Consider the following 24,501-nt stretch of genomic DNA (forward strand, 5'->3'; position numbering starts at 1 on the left):
GTCTTGCTGAGATATTTGTATCATTGATAGTCACAGGTGAGGTGCCGGAAGACTGGAGGTTGGCAAATGTGGTGCCACTGTTTAAGAGGGGTGATAAGGACAAGCCAGGGAACTATAGACCAGTGAGCCTGACATTGGTGGTGGGTAAGTTGTTGGAGGAAATCCTGAGGGACAGGATGTACATGTATTTGGAAAGGCAAGGACTGATTAGGGATAGTCAACATGGAGGTGTAGTGGACAGCGAAGAGGGTTGCCTCAGATTACAACAGGATCTTGACCAGATGGGCCAATGGGCTGAGAAGTGGCAGATGGAGTTTAATTCAGATAAATGCGAGGTGCTGCATTTTGGGAAAGCAAATCTTAGCAGGACTTATACACTTAGTGGTAAGGTCCTAGGGAGTGTTGCTGAACAAAGAGACCTTGGAGTGGAGGTTCATAGCTCCTTGAAAGTGGAGTCACAGGTAGATAGGATAGTGAAGAAGTTGTTTGGTATGCTTTTGTTTATTGAGTACAGGAGTTGGGAGGTCATGTTGCAGCTGTACAGGACATTGGTCAGGCCACTATTGGAATATTGTGTGCAGTTCTGGTCTCCTTCCTATCAGAAAGATGTTGTGAAACTTGAAAGGGTTCAGAAAAGACTTACAAGGATTTGAGCTATAGGGAGAGGCTGAACAGGCTGGGGCTGTTTTCGCTCCTTATAGAGGTTTACAAAATTATGAGAGGCATGGATAGGGTAAATAGGCAAAGTTTTTTCTCTGGGGTTGGGGAATCCAGAACTAGAGGGCATAGGTTTAGGGTGAGAGGGGAAAGATATAAAAGAGACCTAAGGGGCAACTTTTCACACAGAGGGTGGTACGGGTATGGAATGAGCTGCCATGAGGAAGTGGTGGAGGCTGGTACAATTGCACCATTTAAGAGGCATTTGGATGGGCATATGAATAGGAAGTGTTTGGAGGGATATGGGCTGGGTGGTGGCAGGTGAGACTAGATTGCCTGGTCAGCATGGACAGGTTGGACCGAAGGGTCTGTTTTCAAGCTGTACATCTCTATGACTCTATGACTCTTTGGCAGCATTCTGTGCTTTCAGCTCTTTCAAGATGTTGCATCAAGTGAATCGATTTGGCTGAAGTTGACACTTTTTACTGAACTTAGACGTTGGCAGCTTGTGGTGTTTTCACACTTTGTACCCCATAATTATTACTGCGCTTCTACTCTGCAGAGGTCCTTTGGGGCTTTTATTAGTAGTAGACGCTGTACAGCCAAAAGCCATTAATTTCTTTGGTTTGGTGTTATGTCTCATTCCCTTTGGTTTTATCTTCATGCAAGGTCCATTTTAGAATCATAGAATACTGAGGTCTGCAGAGGTCCTTTGGGGCTTTTATTAGTGTAGACGCTGTACAGCCAAAAGCCATTAATTTCTTTGGTTTGGTGTTATGTCTCATTCCCTTTGGTTTTATCTTCATGTACTGACTAATGTAATTTTAATCTTCTCATGTACTGACTAATATTTTATATGTTTAGCAATCATTTTTTGTTTTATTTTTCACATTTGTATTTCCACATTTTCCTTTTTATTTTCTTCCCTAAAAAGATTAAACCCTGCAGAGTCAAAAATTCTTTGAATTTGTCTTGTCGTTGACAATTAGTTCTTGATCTTTCTCCTTATCTCACTCGGAATTTTAAATAGTTTCCATAAAATATAACTGTATATCTGTGTCATTTGTACCTCTTCATTATACTATGTTCTGCAGGATGATGTAGAGATTAAGCCAGGGAAAGGATATAGCATGACGTCTAAAGGACGGCAAAGGAGCCTTATCATTCACCATTGTGGAAATGAACACCAAGGGCAATATACATGTGATGCAGTGGATTGCAAGTCAACAGCCATCCTTACAGTACATGGTATGTGATCAATTATTATTACACCATGATTTTTGTTTTTGTTAAGTTTTCTACAAACAACAGTGACTACACTTCAGGATGGATGTCATTGGGTGCAAAGTGCTTTGGATAGTCTGCTGGTCATTAAAAATGCTACATAAATGTAGGTTTTATATTTTTCTCCATTTGATTCCTGTTAAAATGCAAGATAATTACAGCTAAACATTTGTTACATCGCTTTGCAAAACAGTATTTCTCTCTTAAAGCTCATTCATGTAGTGGGAAGTACAATGAAATATGCAGTCAAGTTAGTTTTTGACCTGAATGCTGATCTGGGGAGGCACAGTAGCATAGTGATTGGCATTGGTGCCTTACACATGCCAGGGACCCAGATTTGATTCTAGCCTGCCTCTGTGGAGTTTGCACGTTCTTCCCGTGTCTGCGTTGGGTGATTTGGTTTCCTCCTGCAGTCCAAGATCTACAGGGTAGGTGGATTGGCCATGCTAAATTGTCCCATAGTGTCCAGGGATGTGCAGGCCACGGGTATTAGTCAATGTAAATGAGAGTTTATGGGGATTGGGGTATCTGGGTGGGATGTTCTTTGGAGAGTTAGTGCAGACTCAATGGGCTGAATGGCCTCTATCGTCGCTGTCAGTATTCTATGATTCTAAAATGGACCTTGCATGAAGATAAAACCAAAGGGAATGAGACATAACACCAAACCAAAGAAATTAATGGCTTTTGGCTGATGAAGGTCTTGTATTTGAAATAAACACATGGGCTGAATTTCACATTGGCAAGCCTTGACAGCAATGGTGCCACAGGATGGGCATTGGCATAGAGAGGAGGGAGAAGGGGAAAAGATGAAAGAACTGTGGGAGCGAACAACCAGAATGGTATATTGACATTGGCATTTAAGTTGTTGGAAGAAGGTGTAAGGTTTCTGGTTTGTGATCAGTAATTTGCTGATTTTTAAGTGGTTCAAATTTACCCCAAATCCCTGGTTCTGACACTGGTCTTGTTTAGGGGAATGAAGAAGTTAGTAGATAGGTGTTTCAGGGCAAAAGAATCTCTGTGTTTATTTAACTACAAAAGGTAAGTATAATACAAGGAATCAAAAAAGGCTAATGCAATAAAACAGTGAAATTGACACAATTATACAGAGGAAAGTAATTAAATACACTATCAAATTAAACAGAGGTTGAAACACTATTCAAAGCTAAATAGCAGTTTTAATCACCGATATTTTCTTCAGGCTTCCTACCCTTGGGGTCCCTGCACTGTCATCACCCGCCTTTACCTCCCTGCTAGCTAGTTGGAAACTTTGGGTTCTTGAAAGTTTCAGCTCACCCCTAGGGAAAACACAGTTTTAAAGTGTGTCCAGTTGTTGAGGTTCTTGCCCTCGGGTTTTCTTGGCTTGGAACAGGCCTGTGTCTGCAAGCTCTTGGCGGATAATGCTTGCTTGGCTTCCTACCCTCTTGGCTGTCCTTTGATGCGATGATGGTCTTGGTTTGTCTTCCCGATTTAGCTTCTTGGTTTGTTTTCTGTGATCTTGGTTCCAAAGCTACTTGTTGGGGCTAGAGACTGTCGGGAAGCTGTTTCTGCAGGAGCTTGATGTTGGAAAAGGCTCTCTGTCTCCCACATCAGGGCTAGCAGTTACACAGACAGTGTGCCTCGTAATCTCCTCTCAAATCTGTGTTTGATTACTAAACTGTTGTTCCTCCCCTCGGGGCTGAATGAGCCTCCTGATTACTGGATGAAGTGTAAATGGTTCTTTGAATAAAGTGAATGGGTTTCTGATAGTTTTGAACATCCAGTATTCCTCTTGGATGGATGTAGGTTCAAGTAGTGTAAAGGCCTTCACATTCATCGGCAAACAGGTTGAGTGTAGTACAATCGTGTGGAATGTTCAGTATTTCTGTGTCCAAGCAAATGGATTAAAAGTTGAGTGGTTTTGTATTTTTGTAGGCTCCAGAATGTATCGGTTGTTTGCTCTGCAGGCTGGTGTTCATTGTATGTAGCTGAGGCGTTTGTGGGGATCTTCCTTTAGCTTTACAAGCTAAACCTCAGTTCCAGACAGCTGCCCCTTAGCTTCCATATTGCCTAGTCTGTCTCACCCAGAGAGCTCAATTGAATCTGGGAATTCCACAAACTTATCTCCCAAGTTCAGAGGGTTTCAATCCAGGGTATCTGATGGAGATTTTTGCCCCACCTTACAAAGGGGTTTGTAGCAGACTTAGATTTGCAGTGAACTGAAATCAGCCTGTACATATGCTTTCACTAAAGATAATCAGATTGAGAGAACTCTAGGATTATGGTGCATTGCAAGATAGTGGGCGGCACGGTGGGCGGCACGGTGGCACAGTGGTTAGCACTGCTGCCTCACAGCGCCTGAGACCCGGGTTCAATTCCCGCCTCAGGCGACTGACTGTGTGGAGTTTGCACGTTCTCCCCGTGTCTGCGTGGGTTTCCTCCGGGTGCTCCGGTTTCCTCCCACAGTCCAAAAGATGTGCAGGGTCAGGTGAATTGGCCATGCTAAATTGCCCGTAGTGTTAGGTAAGGGGTAAATGTAGGGGTATGGGTGGGTTTCGCTTCGGCGGGTCGGTGTGGACTTGTTGGGCCGAAGGGCCTGTTTCCACACTGTAATGTAATGTAATCTAATCTAATCTAATCTAATTTTCCTGGTACATGGTGTTGTCATCTGTGTGCATGTAAAAGTTTGATGAATGGCGAGTTATAGAGTCATATAGTCATAGAGTCCTACAGCATGGAGACAGGCCCTTTGGCCTAAACTGGTCCATGCCGACTAAAATGTCCATCCATGCTAACTGCATTTCCCTGCTCTTGACCCAGTAGATATAGAGAATTGTGTGTAGATATTTTTCTAAAGCGTCTGCAGCTAGCATTTAACTTTTTTACTGGGCTAAGAATTTATATAAGGTAAAGAAATGAAAGAATTATCTCTCAACCTGAGATAGGGTAGAAGAGCTCTAATGGAGAGTAGCTGATTAGTTAATTCTGTAAACTGGTTTAGTCTTAGTTCTTTCACTGTAGCTGGAAAGAGTATTAATATAGAGGTCTTTGTGCAACTTGAAAGGGGAGAGCAGATTACAAACAGTGTGATTTTGGTGAATTATGTGAAGTGGGGAGGAAGTGCCCTTTTATTATTTCCCCCCCCATTTTCAGTTACTTCCTTCACCTGGAGTACTTGGCTGCTATGTTATTGCAGGTGAATGAGGTCTTGGTGAATGACTGATAAGCTTTTGTATTTATAATAAATAATCAGTTGGACTGCAATAGTTCAAGAAGACAGCTCACCACACTTTATCAAGGGCAACTAGGGACAAGCAACAAATGCTGGCCAGCCAGTGACACACACGTTACGTGAATGAAGAAAATAAAGTTAAATTATGGCAGGACAGCTCAGCTAGTGGAATGTACAGCCCATGGAATGAAGGAAATCGTGCATGCACTGTGTGTCCCATATGAAAACATCTGTTGGAAGTGCATTGTTTGCACAAGCTTTAACTCTGGGTTTCAAAACTTGAGCAGTGGCATCTGCAAGACTGTGTAGATAGATACGGAATGAGTGATTTCCAAACTGTCCAAGAGAACCAGAGAGGTATTATAGGGGGAGTTCCCTATGAGATGTCACCCGCAAGTTTGTTTACTGCTTTGGATATTAGTGATGATGATAGTTCTTTAGAAAACTGCACTAACAGCTATATCTTGGCACCATGGGTGGCTTGGCTGTACAGGACTGGAGGATGAAGAGTGGAAGAATGTTACTGAAATAACTCCGCAGAGACCTGTCACCAAGCATCTTTTTATTTACACATGAGGAGTCCTTGAATCTAGTATTGCCTCTTCAGAGTCAGCACTTAGTGTTGCAGAATCTCTGACACTCCTCTTGTTATCTGTCAGCCAGGTCTCCCTACTTGGACCACATTTACAGCCCTAGGAGCAGTATCCGAGGGAAAGGAGAGTTGACATTTTGAGTTGATGAGGAGTTTATGCTCGAAATGTCAACTTTCCTGCTCCTTGGATGCTGCCTGACTGGCTGTGCTTTTCCAGCGCCACACTATTTGAAGATGTTATCCCTTGTCTTTATATTGTCAAATCCTATTTGACTTTAGCAAATACACAAGTTCCCTGTTGGTAAATGATAGGTTGTTAATCTGTGACCCAGAGTTCTGGGATTCTTTGTATTGAAAAAGGCGTGCACAGCTTCTCTATCATTGACCTCGTGTTTGACAAATAGATTCTATGTATGTCCAACCATTTTGAGTGCGCATCTACATTGACTAGGAACATTTAGCTCATTAAAGAACCTGCATAATCAACATGCAAACAAGTCCAAGGTTTACCTCGCCATTCCCATGGATGTGGGAGAACTGGTGGTGGTAAATGTTTGTCTTTGTTGACACTTTGCCACATTGGTGGGATAGTGCCCTATGTTTGTATCCAGGCTTGGCCACCAGACGTAAATTCTCGCCAATGTCTTCATTTTGCAGATCCGTAGGTGGTCCTGGTGGAATTCAGCCAGTATTGGACAGAGACCTTTGCTTGGGTCAATTACTCTTGCTCCCCAGGTCAATGTGCTATCCTGTACTGTGAGATGATGTCTCCGGGTCGAAAATTCTAGTTATGATGGCATATTAACCTTCTCTATACCAGCAGCTGTTTCAGTTTTGAAAGGACTGGCTCTTTCTGCATCCAAGATCTGATATTGTCAGCTGAGACTGGGAGTGTGTCCAGAAAATGTAATATCCATTTCAGACCCTTCCTTTGGGGGTACACCGGCAGTGTATCTACTAACGTCTCAATCCATCCGCATTCGCTACTCGGCCTCTTGAACGGTGTTCTAACTTGTAATTATAAGCACAATATTAAAACCCAATGCTGAATGGTGCTTTGGATGGTACTTTAACCAGACCAAGGAGGGGCTTGTGGTCGATTATTATCACAAATTTTGACGATGAAGGCATGGCTTTAAATATGACCACCAATCCTTCTCTATCTGGACGTGTTAAGAATGAACCCACCGAAAGCGATTGGTGCAGATAAAGTCCCCAGCTGCACACTCGGAAACTGTGTGTATCAGCTGGCATGAGTATTTGCTGACATCTTTAACTTCTACTTGTTATGGTCTGAAATCCCCACCTGCTTCAAGGAGAATGCCATCAATCCAGAACCAAAGAAAATTTCTGCAGCGTGTCTCAATACTACTGCCTGGTGAATCTGACCTCCATAATTATAAAGTTTTCTGAGAGGTTAGTCATGGCTCATTGGGAATGCTAGCTTCCCAGTTTGCCTTGATCTCTTGCAATTTGCGTACCGTTGCAATAGGTCTATTGCAAATGCCATCTCCCTGGCCCTAGACACATCCCTGGAACACCCAGACAACAAGAATCAGGCTCCTATTTATTGATTGCAGCTTTGCCTTCAACACTATAATTCTAACCAAACTAATCTCCAGCCTCTGAAATCTAGGTCTCTGCTCCACCCTCTGCAACTGGATCCTCGACTTCCTGCCCCATACATCGCAATCAGTGAGAATAGGCAACAATACCATTGCCCCCTGAGGCTGCATACTCAGCCCCTTCATATACTCTCAGTACACGTATGACTGTTTGGCCAAATTTAATCTGAACCGTATCTAAAAGGCTGCTGACAACACCAGTGTTGCAGGCCGGATCGCAAATAATGACGAGACAGAATACCGGAAAGAGATAGTGTTTGATGGTGTGGTGGAAAGATGATAATCTCTTCCTCAACGTCAGCAAAACAAAAGAGCTAACCACTGATTTAAGTAAGCAAGATGGAAGGCATGCCCCTATCTACATTAATGGGACTGAGGTGGAGATGATCGAGAGTATCAAGTTCATAGGCATGATGATCACCAACAATCTGTCCTGGTCCAACCATATTGATGTGATAGTCAAGAAAGCACAACAATGCCTCTACTTCCTAAGGAGACTGAGGAGATTTGACGTGTTTAAAGACTCAAACAATTTTTATAAATGCACTATAGAACGCCTTCTATCTGGATGAATCTTGGCTTGGTATGGCAATTGGAGAAAGTGAGGACTGCAGATGCTGGAGATCAGAGCTGAAGATGTGTTGCTGGAAAAGCGCAGCAGGTCAGGCAGCATCCAAGGAGCAAGAGAATCGATTCTCCTGCTCCTTGGATGCTGCCTGACCTGCTGTGCTTTTCCAGCAACACATCTTCAGTTTTGGTATGGCAATTGGTCTGCTCAGGACTGTAAGGGTCTACAGAGTGTTGTGAACACAGCCCAGTCCATCATGCAAGCCAATCTTCCATCCATTGACTCCATCTATACTTCTCGCTGCCTTGGGAAGGCAGCCAACATAAAGAAAAATCATAGACTACATTCATTACAACCTTCTGGACTCAATATTGAGTACAATACCTTCAGATTGTGAACTCATTCCTTCCCTTTCCTCTCTGCTGTCCCTTCCCCCTACTCCAGCGGGACCATCTGTTTTTTCCAGTTTTACAGTTAGACACATTATTATTTTGTCATTCTTACATTTTGATCACTTAAACTGCACTATCAACACCCTTTCTACCCTAGCACCCCACCCCACACTATTGTATAAATGCTGCCCTTTCCACGCTTCACATCAGCTCTGATGAAGAGTCATCTAGACTCGAAACAATATCTTGCTGTTTCTCCACACATGCTATCTGATCTGCTGTGATTTTCAGCATTTTTTGTTTTGAATTAATCAAATAACATATTCTTATTCTCTAGTTATTAGACTTCTGAATGGACCTCTCATATTTTTAATTAAATGTTGATATCACTCTTTGTGCACCTTCTCTGCAGTAGTAAAATTGCATTCCTTGCTCTGTTCTATTATCTTTATACGCTTAGTATGGTATGATCAGCCTATATTGCACACAAAACAAAACTTTACACATTACTTAGGTACATTTGACAATAACAAATCAAATTGAATCAAATATTTACACTCTGCATTAGCATAGGTCTTTCCTGGCTAACTTGTTCTCCTCAAGTGCCCTATCTGAGCCTGCACATTTCATTCTAACATAAGCCTTAGAAGGGGTATGTAGGTTAGGTACATTAGTCAGAGGTAAATGTAGAGTAATAGAGCGGGGAATGGATCTGGGTTGGTTTCTCTTTGAAGGGTCAGTGTGGACTTGTTGGGCCAAATGGCCTGTTTCCGCACTGCAGGTATTGTATGATTCTAATTATCACATTCTTTTCACATATTGGGCCCAGTCTTCAATGGAAGGCTCGAACGATTTGAGCCTCCCTCATAAAGGAAGAAGGGCTTACCCCAACTTAAATGACTGTTGCAAGCAAATTGTTTTCAGGCGCCTACTGTTTTCTCTTGTCACCACTGAAATAACTCAAAGGAGGCAATTATCCTGTCACGAAGTCACCTTTACTTGTAGAGATGTACAGCATGGAAACAGACCCTTCAGTCCAACTCGTCACGCCAACCAGATATCCTAACCTAATCTAGTCCCATTTGCCAGCATGTGGCCCATATCCCTCTCTGCCCTTCCTATTCATATACCCATCTAGATGCCTTCTAAATGTTGTAATTGTACCAGTTCTCCACCACTTCCTTTGGCAGCTCATTCCTTACACACACCACCCTCCCATAAGAAAGTTACCCCTTAGGTCCCTTTTATATCTTTCCCCTCTCACCCTAAACCTATGCCCTCTAGCTCTGGACTCCCCCACCCCAGTGAAAATACCTTGTCTATTTATTCTATTCACACCCCTCATGATTTTATAAACCTCTATAAGGTCACCCCTCAGCTTCTGACGCTCCAGGAAAAACAGCCCCAGCCTATCCAGCCTCTTCTCATAGCTCAAATCCTCCAACCCTGGCAATGTCCAACCCAACCACCCCGTGGCTCAACACTTCAACTCCCCCTCCAACTCCATCAAGGACATGCAGGTCCTTGGACTCCTCCATCGCCAGACCATAGCAACACGACGGCTGGAGGAAGAGCGCCTCATCTTCCGCCTAGGAACTCTCCAACCACAAGGGATGAACTCAGATTTCTCCAGTTTCCTCATTTCCCCTCCCCCCACCTTGTCTCAGCCCCAACCCTCGAACTCAGTACCACCTTCCTAACCTGCAATCTTCTTCCTGACCTCTCTGCCCCCACCCCCACTCCAGCCTATCACCCTCACCTTAACCTCCTTCCACCTATCGCATTTCCAACGCCCCTCCCCCAGGTACCTCCTCCCTACCTTTTATCTTAGCCTGCTGGACATACTTTCCTCATTCCTGAAGAAGGGCTCATGCCCGAAACGTCGATTCTCCTGCTCCTTGGATGCTGCCTGACCTGCTGCGCTTTTCCAGCAACACATTTTCAGCTCTAATCTCCCGCATCTGCAGTCCTCATTTTCTCCTTAAACTCCACCTACCCCTACTCATAACATTGGCCCATCTGATCTAGATCCCGTTGTACTCTGAGGTAACCTTCTTTACTGTCCACTACTCCTCCAACTTTGGTGTCATATGCATACTTACAGCTACACCTCCTTTGTTCACATTCAAATGATTTATAAAAATGACGAAAAGTAGTGGACCCAGCAGCGATCCTTGTGGCACACCACTGGTCCCAGGCCTCCAATCTCAAAACAAACCCTCCACCACCATCCTCTGTCTTCTACCTCTGAGCCAGTTCTGTATTCAAATGGCTAATTCTGCCTGTTCCATGAGATCTCACCTTGCTAAACAGTCTCCCGTGAGGAACCTTGTCGACCACCTTAATGAAGTCCAGATAGATCACCCTGCCCTCATCAATCCTCTTTTTTACTTCATCAAAAAACCCAATCAAGTTTGTGAGACATGAATTCCCATGCACAAAGCCATGCTGACTATCCCTAATCAGTCCTTTTCTTTCCAAATACATGTAAATCCTGTCCCTCAGGATTCCCTCCAACAACTTGTCAACCACCTATGTCAGACTCACTGGTTTATAGTTCCCTGGCTTTTCTTTACCACCTTTCTTAAATAGTGGCACCACATTAGCCAAACTCCAGTCTTCTGGCTCCTTACCTGTGGCTTTCGATGATACAAATATTTCAGCAAAGGGCCCAGCAATTACTTCCCTAGGTTTACACAGAGTTCTAGGGTATACCTGATCAGGAACTGTGGATTTATCCACTTTTATGTGTTTCAAGACATTCAGCACCTCCTCCTCTGGATTATGGAAATTTTTCAAGATGTCACCATCAATTTCCCCACATTCTATATCTTCCATGTCCTTCTCCACAGTAAACATTCATGCAAAATACTCTTTTAGTATCTCCCCCATGTCCTGCGGCTCCACACATAGGCTGCCTTGGTGATCTTTGAGGGTCTCCACTTTCTCCCTTGTTACCCTTTTGACCTTAATATATTTGTAAAAACCCTTTGGATTCTCCTTAATCCTATTTGCCAAAGCTGTCTCATGTCCCCTTTTTGCCCTCCTGATTTCCCTCTTTAGTATACTGTTACTGCCTTTATAGTCTTCTAAGGATTCACTCGATCTCTCCTGTCTATACCTGACATAGGCTTCTTGCTATGTGCTCAGTTCTTAGGTTCTGACCAGCAAGCTCGGAGCCAGTCCCTAGAATTGAGAGGTCTCTGAATCTCCTGTTCATATCTGTCAGCCAGAGCTCCCTAATGGGCCCAGGTTAACAATCATAATGAAGGATTGCATAGTCAGTGAGATCCACTTGGCCGCCTTTCCATTCTGTACAATTCTTAGATCATTGTGATTGAGCTATACACTATGTGGATGTGCAGTCTTCCATGTGATTATGGTGTGTTGTGTCCTATGCAACCTAACATTCCAGAGGAGGGTAGAACTGAACAACAAGGGTATCATCTAGCATGATGCCTCAGCTAGCCTGTGGAGATGCAGAAAATGATAACAACGTGCAGAATGTTGAGAAACACGAGAGATAATTTTGGATACCCAATGGTCATCATTCGGTAAGGTTTACATGATCCTCACTGACAGCTCCAATCAATCCAATTAACCTTTAGCACACTGCAGTCTAATAATATCTCGTTTATTAAATCTATAATTTCCTAGTCTCAATTAGGATGTATTCTGTGCCATGGAGAATGGCTGAACCTCATTTTGTTTGTTCTACTACTTGTTAAATCCTTTGATTGAGTCAGAATGCTCTTGAAGTCAAATAGCTGCTTACCCCATCCCCCAACAAGAAATGCAAGGAGGACACATGCATTATTACATCAGAAATGTAATAGTTCCAAATATATTCAAGGCTTCATGTATCAAGAAAGAAGTAATCCCATCGACTCTTGAGTGCAGCTAGGTGGTTATCCTAAAACTCTTCTGTGTGCTGCTATGTGTTGCTCCTTCTGTGCTTTCTGCTTAAGTGGAGACAGGCTGCTGACCTTGCTCATTCACAGCTTGGGAAATCCTTGAACTTAACTTTCTTAATGTTTGAGGCCTGGAGATCCCTGATAAATATAAAGCTGAAAACACCTGTGTCTGTCACCACAGCTGAATGAGGCTCTGGTGACACTCAGAGATGGTGAGATGCCTCCATTCAAATCAGGACAGTCTTGAAAGGAATTGTTTGATGCTTTTGCAGTTGAATTTCTCCTTTCAAGGCTGACACCTGATCACCTGAGTACCTTTTGCTGATCCCAGGCGCTTTGTTCTCCACCCTGCCTAGAGATTGCTCAATGTGTCTCATCGTATGATGGTGATAGTCTGTCAACCTTTGCACATCTGTGGAATTTACCAAGTGGTCTGCCTTAAATGTTGCCTTGTGCAATAATCCCTTGTGATGGAAACATGTCGGAACTCATAGTCTGAATGGACTTCTGTTTTATTTGGGTACAGGTGCACATATACCAAGTTAATTCAGTTAAATATTCTCTCACTGCCTGCTGCTGTATAGACCTTATGAATCAAGGGTATGTCATTGTCACTATAATGTGGTAGAATTTAACATTTAGTTTGAGACTGTGTTTGGTTCAAAAACAACTGTGCTAAACCATAAATAGGGGTAATTAAAATGAATGAGGGCAGAAAAAATGGGCAGATATTTGGCAGAAAAGACGGTTGTTGAACAGTGACAGATATTTAAGAAAGTAGTTCATGACTCACAAAAAAGGCATATCCCAGAGAGGAAGAAATATTCTAGGAAGTGGATAAACCAACCATGATTATCCAAGGAAATTAACGATAGTATCAAATTGAAAGAAAAAAAATCAATTAAATGTGGCAAAAATTACTGGTAAACCAGAGAATTAGGGAAGTTTAAAAAAAAATCAAAAGGTGACCAAAAAAATAATAGGGAGAAAATAATTTTGAGGGCAAACTAACGGTTAATATCAATTTTGACAGTAAGAGATTTTTAACATATATAAAAAGAAAGAGTGACGTCAAGGTAAACAAAGGCCCCTCAGAGAATGGGCCTGGGGACATAATAATGAGGCACCAGGAAATGGTAGAGGATTTGAATAAATACTTTGCATCGGTCTTCACGGTAGAAGATGCTAACAGCATTACAAAAGTATTAAGTAACCAAGGAACTAAAAGGGAAGAATAAGTAAATATAATAACTATCACTAGGGAAAAATTACTTCGGAAGCTAATGGGGCTAAAGACTGATAAGCCCCCTGGGCCTAATGGATTGCATCCTAACATATTAAAAGTCTGTAGAGATAGTGAATGCACTGGTAGTAACTTTCCAAGAATCCTTAGATGTTGGAGAAGTCCCAGAGGATTAGAAAACTCATAACGCAACACCCTCATTTGAACATGGAGGGAAACAAAAATGTTAACTATAGGCCAGTTAGCTTAACAATAGTTAGGAAAATGTTCAAGAGTCTGTTGTGAAGGATGTAATAGCAGAGTATTTAGAAATACATAATATAAACCTGCAGAGCTGGCATGGCTTCATGAAGGGGAAACAAAGTCTAACAAATGTATTAGAATTCTTGAGGACTAAACAAACAATATAGATAAAAGGGAACTAGTGCATGTGGTATATTTGCATTACCAAAAAGCATTTTACAAGGTACTGCTTGTTAGGCTGCTAAATAAGAAAAGAATCTGTGGTGTTGGAGGTAATATCTTAACATGGATAGAGGGTTAGCTAACTAATAGAACATACAGAATTAGGATGATGGGGCCATTTTTCAGAATGGCATCCTGCAACTGAAATGGGTCGGGGTGGGGCCACAGTTATTTACAAAGTGTGTTAATGACTTAGATGAGGTAAGTTAATATATGATCACCAAGTAACATCAGTGTATTAGATGCAAGATTCATTTCAGAAATACATGAAAGCTCTTTAGCGCTTTCCAAACCATTATCTACAAGTACTGGAGCATTAAACACCTGGGAACACTACCACTGAAAGTTCCTGTCCAAGCCATTCACCCACCTGACTTGAAAATATATTGTGTTTCTTCAATGTTGCCAGGTAAAAATTCTGGAGCTTTCTTCCTAATAGCATTGTGGGTGTACCTACACCAAACTGATTGCAGTGGTTCAAGAATTTCAAATTCACCACCTTCTTAAGATTAGTTTGGGATGGAAATAAATGCTAGCCTTGCCCATAGAATCTACATTCCCTGAATAAATAAATTTCCCTGAATAAATTTGCAGTGAACTTGCAAGTAAATAGTGCCTTTCATGACTTCAGGGTGTTTTAGAATGCTTCACATTTAGTTACTTCACCTATGCATTCAGTGCTGTTATTTAGACAAATACATACATATAGAAATGTACACTCTTTAAAATAGATGTTGTTTTGACTTTTTGATTTCTTCATGTTTTTCAGCTCGTGACATCAAGATAGTAAGGCCGTTGGAAGACCTTGAAGTTATTGAACAGGAGAGTGCTGCCTTCTTATGTGAAATTTCACATGATGAAGTGGATTTTCAATGGTTTAAGAACGGTGTAAAAATCAGGGCTGGTGACAATGTAAAAATTCGTCAGGAAGGTAGATATTTTTATTATTATTTAATTGGATTTCATAAATAATATTAGGATTTGTTATTATCCAAATGAACATTTCAAAAAATAAAGTTCAGAAGAAAGTAAGAGATACAAGAGGGGAAGTGATGGCCCAGTGGTATTATCACTGAACTGTTAATCCAGAGATCCAGATGATGTTCTGGGGTCCGGGTTTGAAACCCACCATGGCAGATGGTGAAATTTGAATTCAGTGCATGTCTGGGATTAAAAGTCTAATGATGACCATGAATCCATTGTTGATAGTTGGGAAAAACCCATCTGATTCACTAATGCCCTTTAATGAAGAAAACTGCCATTCTTACCTGATCTGGACTCCTGACCTACAGCAATGTTGTTGACTCTTAACTGTCCTCTAGACAATTGGAAATAATTGGTGGCCAGCAATACTCACATCCCATGAGCAATAAAAGAAAAGATTACGTAAATCAAATGAAAACTGGAGCTATTATCCTTGGAGAGGAAAAAAAGGTTGAGATAAGATTTGGTTGCTGCATTCAAAATTATCTGGTTGGAGAAAATGGTTCTTCCTGTGAAAGGATTTACAACTCAAGGGCCCAGATTGCTTAGATGAATGTGGCTCTAACTATTCACAAGAGATGCAACACTATCCAGGATAAAGCAGCCTGCTTGCTTGGCATATCGACTATCACCTTCATGATTGAGTTCTATCTTGAAGACGAATAGGGGGTCATAATTGCAAATTATAGAACAAGAGTGTGACTCAGGTGGCCTCTTCCAAGGCTGGCCCATCATGCCCCTATCAGGCAGTGGTAAGGCCAAGAAAAGTTCTGCCCAGCAAGAATTGCCAACTAATCAGAGACCAGCAGTCTTGTGACTCACAGTGCTGTGGAGGAAGCTGTGGCTCCTGGCAGAAGAGCAGCTTTGGAGTCACAGGATCTTGCAGGACTCAGAACAAGTGTAAGTGTTGTTTGAGAGAGGGCCTCATAGGGAGGTTAGAGTAGCAGTGTTGAAAGCAGGGACAAATGGTTAGCTCCAGCAGGCACACCCATCTCAGATGTCTAGTGAATTCATCATGCTTGGGCATCGTTTGCCATTGTTTGAAGCCCTCCCACAATTAGGAGGATCAGAACAAGAAATACAAAGGAAAATCATCACCTAAAGGTTTCTGTCCAGTTCACACTACTCCGTCTTGGAATTATATCACCATCCCTTCACATCGCTGAGTCAAGACTGGTTTGAATTTAGATAAACGCTTGGTGCATTCTCCATGCAACAGCTCGATTAATCAGAGTTCTTTTGCCAACCATTCAAGACTCTCCTCTCATACATTACAAATTTGTTATTCTTGCCATTCTGTTGTGGTATGTGCAAAATGAAAAGCTTTGATTTTTGCCCAGTCTTTTCACCTAAGTATAATTTATCATATAAGACCCATAAGATCATAAGACATAGGAGCAGAAATAAGGCCATTCGGCCTATCGAGCCTGCTCTGCCAATCAATCATGGCTGATAGGTTTTTTAGTGCCATTTTCCTGCTTTCTCCCCATAACCTTTGATCCCCTTGGCAGTCAACAAATTATCTATCCCTGTCTTAAATATACTCAGTGACGTGGCCTCCACAGCCTTCTGTGGCAATGAATTCCACAGATTCACCACTCTCTGACTAAAGAGGTTTCTCTTTATCTCCGTTCTGAAGGGTCTTCCTTTTACTCTAATGTTGTATCCTCAGGTTCTCTTCTCTCCTGCCAGTGGAAACATTTTCCCAACATCATTTTATCCAGACCGTTTAGTATTCTGAGCTGAAAAATGTGTTGCTGGAAAAGCCTGACCCGCTGCGCTTGTCCAGCAACACATTTTTCAGCTGCCTGACCTGCTGCGCTTTTCCAGCAACACATTTTTCAGCTGCCTGACCTGCTGCGCTTTTCCAGCAACACATTTTTCAGCTCTGATCTCCAGCATCTGCAGTCCTCACTTTCTCCCCGTTTAGTATTCTGTAAGTTTCAATGAGATTACCCCCTCATCCTTCTAAACTCCATCGAGTGTCATCCCAGAGTCCTCAAATGTTCCTCATATGTTATCCCTATCATTCCTGGGATCATTTTCGTGAAGCTCCTCTGGACCTGCTCCAGGGCCAATACATCTCTCCTGAGGTATAGGGCCCAAAATTACTCACAAAACTCTAAATGTGGTCTATCAGAGCCTTATAAAGCCTAGGCGTACATCCCTGCTTTTATATTCCAGTCATAGAGTCTTACAGCATGGAGACAAGCCGTTTGGCCCAGACTGTTCTATGCTGACCAAAATATCTGCCCATGCTAACCCCATTTCCCTGCATTTGACCCATATCCTTCTAATCCTTTCCTATCCATGCCCTTTTAAATGTTATTGATGTACTTGCCTCAACTACTTCCCCTGGCAGCTCATTCCATACGTGTACCACCCTCTGTGTAAAAATGTTACCCCTTAGGTTCCCTTTTATTCTTTTCCCCTAATCTAAAACTGATGCCCTCTAGTCCTTGATTTCCCAACCCTGGGAAAAAGACAATGTATTCACTCTCCCCATGATTCTCATGATCTTACATACCTCTATAAGGTCCCCCAAGACTCCAATGCTCTAAAGAAAAATGTCCTAGCTTTTCCAACCTCTCCCTATAACTCAGACCATTGAGTCCAGGCAACATCCTTATAAATTTCTTCTGCCCTCTTTCCAGTTTAATAACATTCTTCCTATAGCAAGGTGACCAAACTGAACACAAATACTCCAAGTATGGCCTCACCGACATACTGTATAACTGCACCATTACTTTACAACTTCTTAACTTAGTGCCCTGTTTGATGAAAGCCAGTGTGCCAAAAGCCTTCTTCACTGCCCTGTCTACTTGTGACCACTTTCAGGGAACAATGAACCTGAACTCCAAGAGGCAGCAGGGTCCCAATGTCAATTCCAGCCTCTCCACATGTGCACACACACACTCTCTCTCTCAAGCAAACTCTCTCTCATCCACACCATATGCACTTCCTGCACTCACACGCACGCACACACCCTCTCACAGGCTTTTACCCCATCACACTCACACACATACTTAACCAAGCTTACACACACGCAAACACACTCTTTGATATGCGCTCACACCGACAGCACACACTCACATACACACTCTGTCTCTCCTGCATGTGCACACATATAAATTTATGGAGTGGATCTGTGGTTGTAAAAGTACATCTTATTTTGCACAAAAACTGAATAAATCCATGTAGGATTCTGAAAGTCCCACTTTCAGAATAAAACTGACTCAACATTGGGAAAGACTTTAAGTTCACACCTTTAATACATTGTCTGACCTAAGATAACACTTATTGTTAGATAAATTGAAGCCACCTTGAGAATGTAACTGAAAAGGAGTTTTCAAACTTATATATTAAAGAGCCTAAACCAGCATATCCCATCCTTAAAGATGCAAGACTTAATCTAAGTTTGTTTACTATATCATTACAACCCCGTGACACTGCGGAACCTTATCAAAGGCCTTACTGAAATCCATATAGACGATGTTTACCATCTTGCCTCATCAACCTTTCTGGTCACTTTATCAAAGAACTCTAACAAATTTGTGAGGCATGATCTCCAACTCACAAAGCCATGCTGACTACTCCTAATCAAACCCTGTCTTTTCAAATGCATATATAGGTTTACCCTCAGAATCTTCTCAAGTAATTTACCCATCACAGATGTTAAGCTTACTGGTCTATAATTCCCAGGTTTTTCTTTGCAGCCCTTCTTGAATAAGGGCACAACATTTGCTAGCCATGGATACGGATGATGGAAAAACTCAGCCATGGCCTCTGCAATATCTTCTCTAGCCACTTGCAGTGTTCTTAGATATATCTGGTCAGGACCAGGAGATTTATCCATCTTCATATATTCTAATACATCCAACACCTCCACTACTGTGATATGGACTGTCCCTAAGATATTACCACTAACTTCCCCAAGACCCCAAGTCATCGTACTTTTCTTCATGGTAAACACAGAGGAGAAATATTCATTGAGGGCCTCGCCTATCTCCTGTGGTTCTACACTTATATGTCCACTTCAGTCCTTGAAGAGTCCTCTTCTCTCTCTAGTTATTCTTTCTCCTTTAGTATACTTAAAGTACCTCTTTAGTATCACCCTAATCTTCTCAGCCAAGGCTATCTCGTGCCCCCTTTTCGCCCTCCTGATTTCCTTCTTCAGTAAACTTCTGTCTTCCTGGTAGTTCTGATTGTCCTATGGAGATGAATGACAACATTGTATTTGCTTTCGTAACTGCCGATTCAACCCACAAGTTTACCTTAAGAGTCCCTTTGTACTTCAGATTTCTGAATTTTCTCCCCATTTAGAAAATCATTCATGCCTCTATTCTTCCTACTAAAGTGCATGACCTCATATTTCCCACATTGTATTTCATTCTGTCACACTTCTGCTCACTGTCCTAGCTTCTCAACATCTGTCTGCAGCCTCCCGCCTCCTCATTACTACCTGTCCCTCCACCTAGCTTTGTATCATCTGCAAACTTAGTCAGAATGCTGTCAGTTACTTCGTCCCACATTGTATTTCATTCTGTCACTTCTCTGCTCACTGTCCTAGCTTCTCAAAATCTGTCTGCAGCCTCCCGCCTCCTCATTACTACCTGTCCCTCCACCTAGCTTTGTATCATCTGCAAACTTAGTCAGAATGCTGTCAGTTACTTCGTCCAGATCATTAATGTATAAAGTGAAAAGCTGTGGTCCCAACACTGACCCGTGTGAACACCACTAGTCACCGGCTTCCATCCTGAGAAGGATCCTTTTATCCCCGCTGTCTGCCTTCTGCCAGATAGCTAGTCTTATATCCATGCTGATACCTTGCTTCTAACACCATGGGCCCTTATCTTACTCAGCAGTCTCCTGTGCGGCACCTTATCTACGGCCTTCTGAAAGTCCAGCTAGATAACATCCATTGGCTCGCCTTGGTCGAACCTGTTCGTTACCTCCTTAAAGAATTCCAACAGATTTGTTAGGCATGACCTGCCCTTGATAAAACCATGCTGACTTTTTCCTATTTTACCATGCTTTTCCAAGTATTTAGAAATCTCATCCTTCACAATGGACCCTGTCTTTTGCATTGCTCCTTTCTTAAACGGGGGTGGAGGAGGTGTGGTATATTGACGATTTTCCAGTTTTATGGAATCCCTCCCCGACTCCAGTGATACCTGAAAGATCACTACTAAAGCCTCCTCTATTTCTTCAGCTAACGGTCTCCGTGGTGATGGCCACTGTACTCATCTCTGCCCCTGTGACTGTGTTGAATTTTTGAGATGTTACTTGTGTCATCCACTGTGAAGACTGACACAGAGTACTTATTCAGTTCCTCCACCATTTCTTTGTTTCCCATTACTATTTCTCCAGCATCATTTTCCAACGGCCCACTGTCCACTTTTGCCCTTTATATATCTAATTATCTTTCCTAATATTACCGGCTAGCTTCCCTTCATATTTAATCTTATCTGCTGCGCATCAACTTTGTATGCTGTCCAGTGCATCCTTTAATGTGCCAAATGCATTTGCTTGCTTAGTCTCTGGAAACAATCTTTGTCCTTTGTTGAAGTGACATAAACAATCACATGCTGCAATGTATTTTAACTAAGATCAATTAAAAATAAGAGATTATCTCAGAGCAAGTGTGTTCTTACAAAGAAACATAGAAGAAAGGAGCAGGAGTAGGTCATTCAATCCCTCGACCCTACTTTGCCATTCATTATGATCATGGCTGATTGTCGAGCTGGATACCCTATTTCTGTCCTTCCCCAATATTGTTTGGTCCCTTTAGCCACAAAAGCTGCCTCTTACTTGAAGTCACATAATGTTTTGGCCTCAACCACTTCCTCTGATAGTGAGTTTCACAGATTAACTACTCTCTGGGTGAAGAACTTCCTCCTTCTCTCAATCCAAAATGTTTTACCCCTTTTCCTGAAACTGGCTGTGGACACTGCCCACCATTGGAAGCATCTTCCCTGCATCTAACCTTTCTAGGCCTGATAGAATTTTATAGGTTTTTTTGTCTGCAGTTTTGAACAATAATAGCATAAAGAAGTTCAAGCATTGGAAAGGGATGTGTTAGAAAATCTGTTTTAAAAATCTGCACTATATTTCATAGTATTAATATATATCATAACAAAATGTTTTACATACAGGAAGGACCCATATTCTGCTATTTAAATCTGTAAAAACTGTAGATGCTGCTGAGATCAAGTTTGTTGCTGAAAGTGCGACTTCCACAGCTTTCCTACGGGTTAAAGGTAAGAATTTTAGGAGGCACTTCATAGATTTGAAGAATATGACAACAAATATTTTGGTGCTCCCTTAGTGTTGCCTGCAAACATGGAATTATGTCTAGAGAGTTGGATTGTGAAATTGCCACAGTACGAATGGCAAACATATTAAAAGTAACTACTGGTTTCACGAGTTGTTTATATTGTTTAACTACAAAACCATTAATGTATTCCCTTTCTTGGTTGTATTTTTATGTATGTGAATGAGATTTAAGAAGTATCATTAATAATTGAAAGCAAAGTCAGTTAATCATTGCTCATTCTGTGATTTTTGTATTTAAATTGGGACAATATACTGTGAAAGGAAAGAAGAACAAATTTGCTTCCAAACAGCATAAAATGAGCAGCAGCAAGTCAATGAAAAAGATTGTGTTAGAAAGTTGGTATATAAAATCAGCTACTGGTTTATCATTCATTTTATACTCTAAATGAAGTCAAATGTTAGTGGGCTCTGTTTCAGTGTGAACAGCATTATAAACGTACTTATTTACAAAATACTGTTACATGACAAAGTAGTTTCAAAAATAAAATCTTGTAACTGTACAATGGAAGTGATGAATAATTATTTCATCCATTTGTGCTTCTCTGTCAAAGTGACTGAAGTTTAATACTGTAATTAGCAATGTCTAGTAATGACTTTTAATACTGACCCCGAGTACTTTTTTTTTGTTTTATACAAATGCAAACAGTTATTCTTGTATTTGTTTCAGAATTGCCAGTTAAAATTGTGAAACCCTTAAAAGAGAAGATTGGCATTGAAAAACATCGTGTCATTTTTGAATGCAAGGTTTCTAGGCTAAATGCTGTTGTTAAATGGTATCACAAAGGCAAAGGGATTCATCCAAGTAAAAAATATGAGATTGTGAGTGAAGATGTGTACAGAAAGCTCATAATTAATAATGTTGCTTTTGAAGATGAAGGCAGTTACATATGTGATGCAAATGATGACAAAACCACAGCAATGCTATATGTTGAAGGTAATAAAATTTTTAAAAGTGTTTTTTTTGCAATGTTTTGCCAGTACTAAGAGTGAAGCCGATAAACAAGTTTTAAATAGTGCAGTTTATATGTTTTCTGAGGAGTTAGTAATGTACTAATATTGAAACAAATATTAATCTTCTTAATGAAAGTAAGTAATCTGTTTTGATGGCAAGTGCAATACCTGGATCGGCAACCATTCTTTTAAGTTAATAATACTGATATCTGACTAATGTGAAATTCAGATATTGTTAAGTCCAGCTCATTTCTTTTCTCTTTAGATTGTCTATTCAGGTTCTTTTCATTTATATACCATTTTGCTTGTAAGAAAGTCAGCAGTAGATAACCTCTGCTACTAGAAGGGGAATCAGAACGCATAAGATTAATTTAGAATTGGAATTAGCTTTATTATCATATGCATTCACAAGAATACACTGAAGAGTTTATAAATCACCACTTACAATGGCATCTTAGGTACCAAGGTACCTTGGTACAGATTTATAATTACAAATTCTTAGGGAAAAAATTAGAAAAATAAAGAAATAAAAAGTCCAGAAATAAATTAGGAAAATAGAGAAATAAGAGTTCAGAATAAGAATCCTTCCAACTCAGACCATGCTGGGCTTCACCTCGAGACCGGGAGTCAAGTCCACATTGAGGCTGGGAGTCAAATCCACACTGAGGCTGGGAGTTGAGTTCATACTGAGACCAGGAGTCTGACTCCATGCTGAGGCTGGGTGTCCGAATCCACGCTGATGCTGGGAGTTCGAGTCCATGCTGAGGCTGGGAGATTGAGGGAAAGCTAGGAGTCTGCTTTCACCCTGGACATTACCATTACCATCTGAGGATGGGAGGTATGAAGAAAAAGGAAAAGAGAGAGAAATAAAAGAAACAAACTGAGGGGCTGACCTCTGCTCAGATGTCCTGCTTAGTTGCTATAATTTATCTTCCATTTTTTCAAATCCTATGGTGCAGACACACAAAACTGACATCAAAGGTGATCTAATAATACTAATGAGCAGCTTGATAGAGACAGTATATTAAGAATATCTTACAGTAGTTGGTGCCAGTGAGGGAAAGCACCGGACACGGAAGCAGTTGAATGGTCCGCCTCTGGAGGAAGGTTGTATTTTTTGGGAGAAAATGAGGACTACAGATGCTGGAGATCAGTGTTAAAAAGTATGGTGCTGGAAAAGCTCAGCCAGTCAGGCAGCATCTGAGGAGCAGACAAGTCGATGTTTCGAGCATGAGCTCTTCATCAGAAGTGTGACTTATTTGGGGACAGAGACCTCATAGGAAGAAGGAAACAAACGAAGGATTTCCTCTACTAAATGTTTGATTTGTGTACATACAGTCTCTCCTTTGAAATAACTCCAAAGAGGCCGGTAGCCAACAGCAAGTCACCCTTTATTTACACATGAAGAATCTTTGATCCAGTACTGCCTCTTCAGAGTCATCTATCAGAATGCCAGAATCTTTGACACTCTTCCTTTTATCTGTGAGCCAGGACTGTCTGAATTGGATGTACAGCCCCAATCAGGGAACTCATATTCTGTGAGATCTAGCTGGATGACCTCATTTTAATCACTACAGGTTTAACATTAATTTCCTTCATTGTGAGTTCACATCTCATGTTACATTTCTGCTGTAGTCATCAGAATTCCACGGGACAAGCATCAAGTCATGCTGGACGAAGTTGAAAAGACCTTAAAGATGGAGCAGATAGTGGAGGAGTTGAGACTGCCAGGAGACTGAAGCTGCTCATTTGAAGCTCAGACATTGGCAGAAGAAATTGTAGACCCTTGGAACAAACCTGGACAAAGGCTCCCCACATGCATACTCTCATTAAAATGGAGGAAAGAAGCAATACCCTTGTTCAAAATTCCCTTTGCTAATGTGTAGGAAGCTGATTAGATTCAAGGAAGAACAAAATCCTTACGATCTTTGTCTTAGAGACAATTGTAAGGGATAGGATTTATGAACATCTGGATCGGAATAATGTGATCAAGGATAGTCAGCATGGTTTTGTGAAGGGCAGGTCGTGCCTCACAAACCTTATTGAATTCTTTGAGAAAGTGACTAAGGACGTGGACGAGGGGAAAGCGGTAGATGTGGTGTATATTGATTTAGTAAGGCGTTTGATAAGGTTCCCCATGGTAGGCTACTTCAAAAAATACGGAGGTATGGCATTGAGGGTGAGTTGGAGGTTTGGATTAGGAATTGGCTGGCTGGAAGAAGACAGAGGGTAGTAGTTGATGGTAAAGGTTCATCTTGGAGTGCCGTTACTAGCAGTGTTCC

The 24,501-nt window shown here is 41.5% G+C and overlaps 1 protein-coding gene across 1 annotated transcript in view; it reads left to right on the plus strand.

The window, feature by feature from the left end:
• The window catches only part of LOC122550328 (obscurin-like), a 784,231-nt gene that overhangs the window by 174,491 nt on the left and 585,239 nt on the right, over nucleotides 1-24,501 (plus strand). The window contains exons 19-22 of the mRNA XM_043691054.1: nucleotides 1,752-1,905; nucleotides 14,718-14,879; nucleotides 21,088-21,192; nucleotides 21,936-22,202. Of these exons, the coding sequence (XP_043546989.1) occupies nucleotides 1,752-1,905; nucleotides 14,718-14,879; nucleotides 21,088-21,192; nucleotides 21,936-22,202 (688 nt within the window). The remainder of the gene's footprint in view (nucleotides 1-1,751; nucleotides 1,906-14,717; nucleotides 14,880-21,087; nucleotides 21,193-21,935; nucleotides 22,203-24,501) is intronic.

This window comes from Chiloscyllium plagiosum, chromosome 5 (genome assembly GCF_004010195.1).
Source record: "Chiloscyllium plagiosum isolate BGI_BamShark_2017 chromosome 5, ASM401019v2, whole genome shotgun sequence".
NCBI lineage: Eukaryota > Metazoa > Chordata > Chondrichthyes > Orectolobiformes > Hemiscylliidae > Chiloscyllium > Chiloscyllium plagiosum.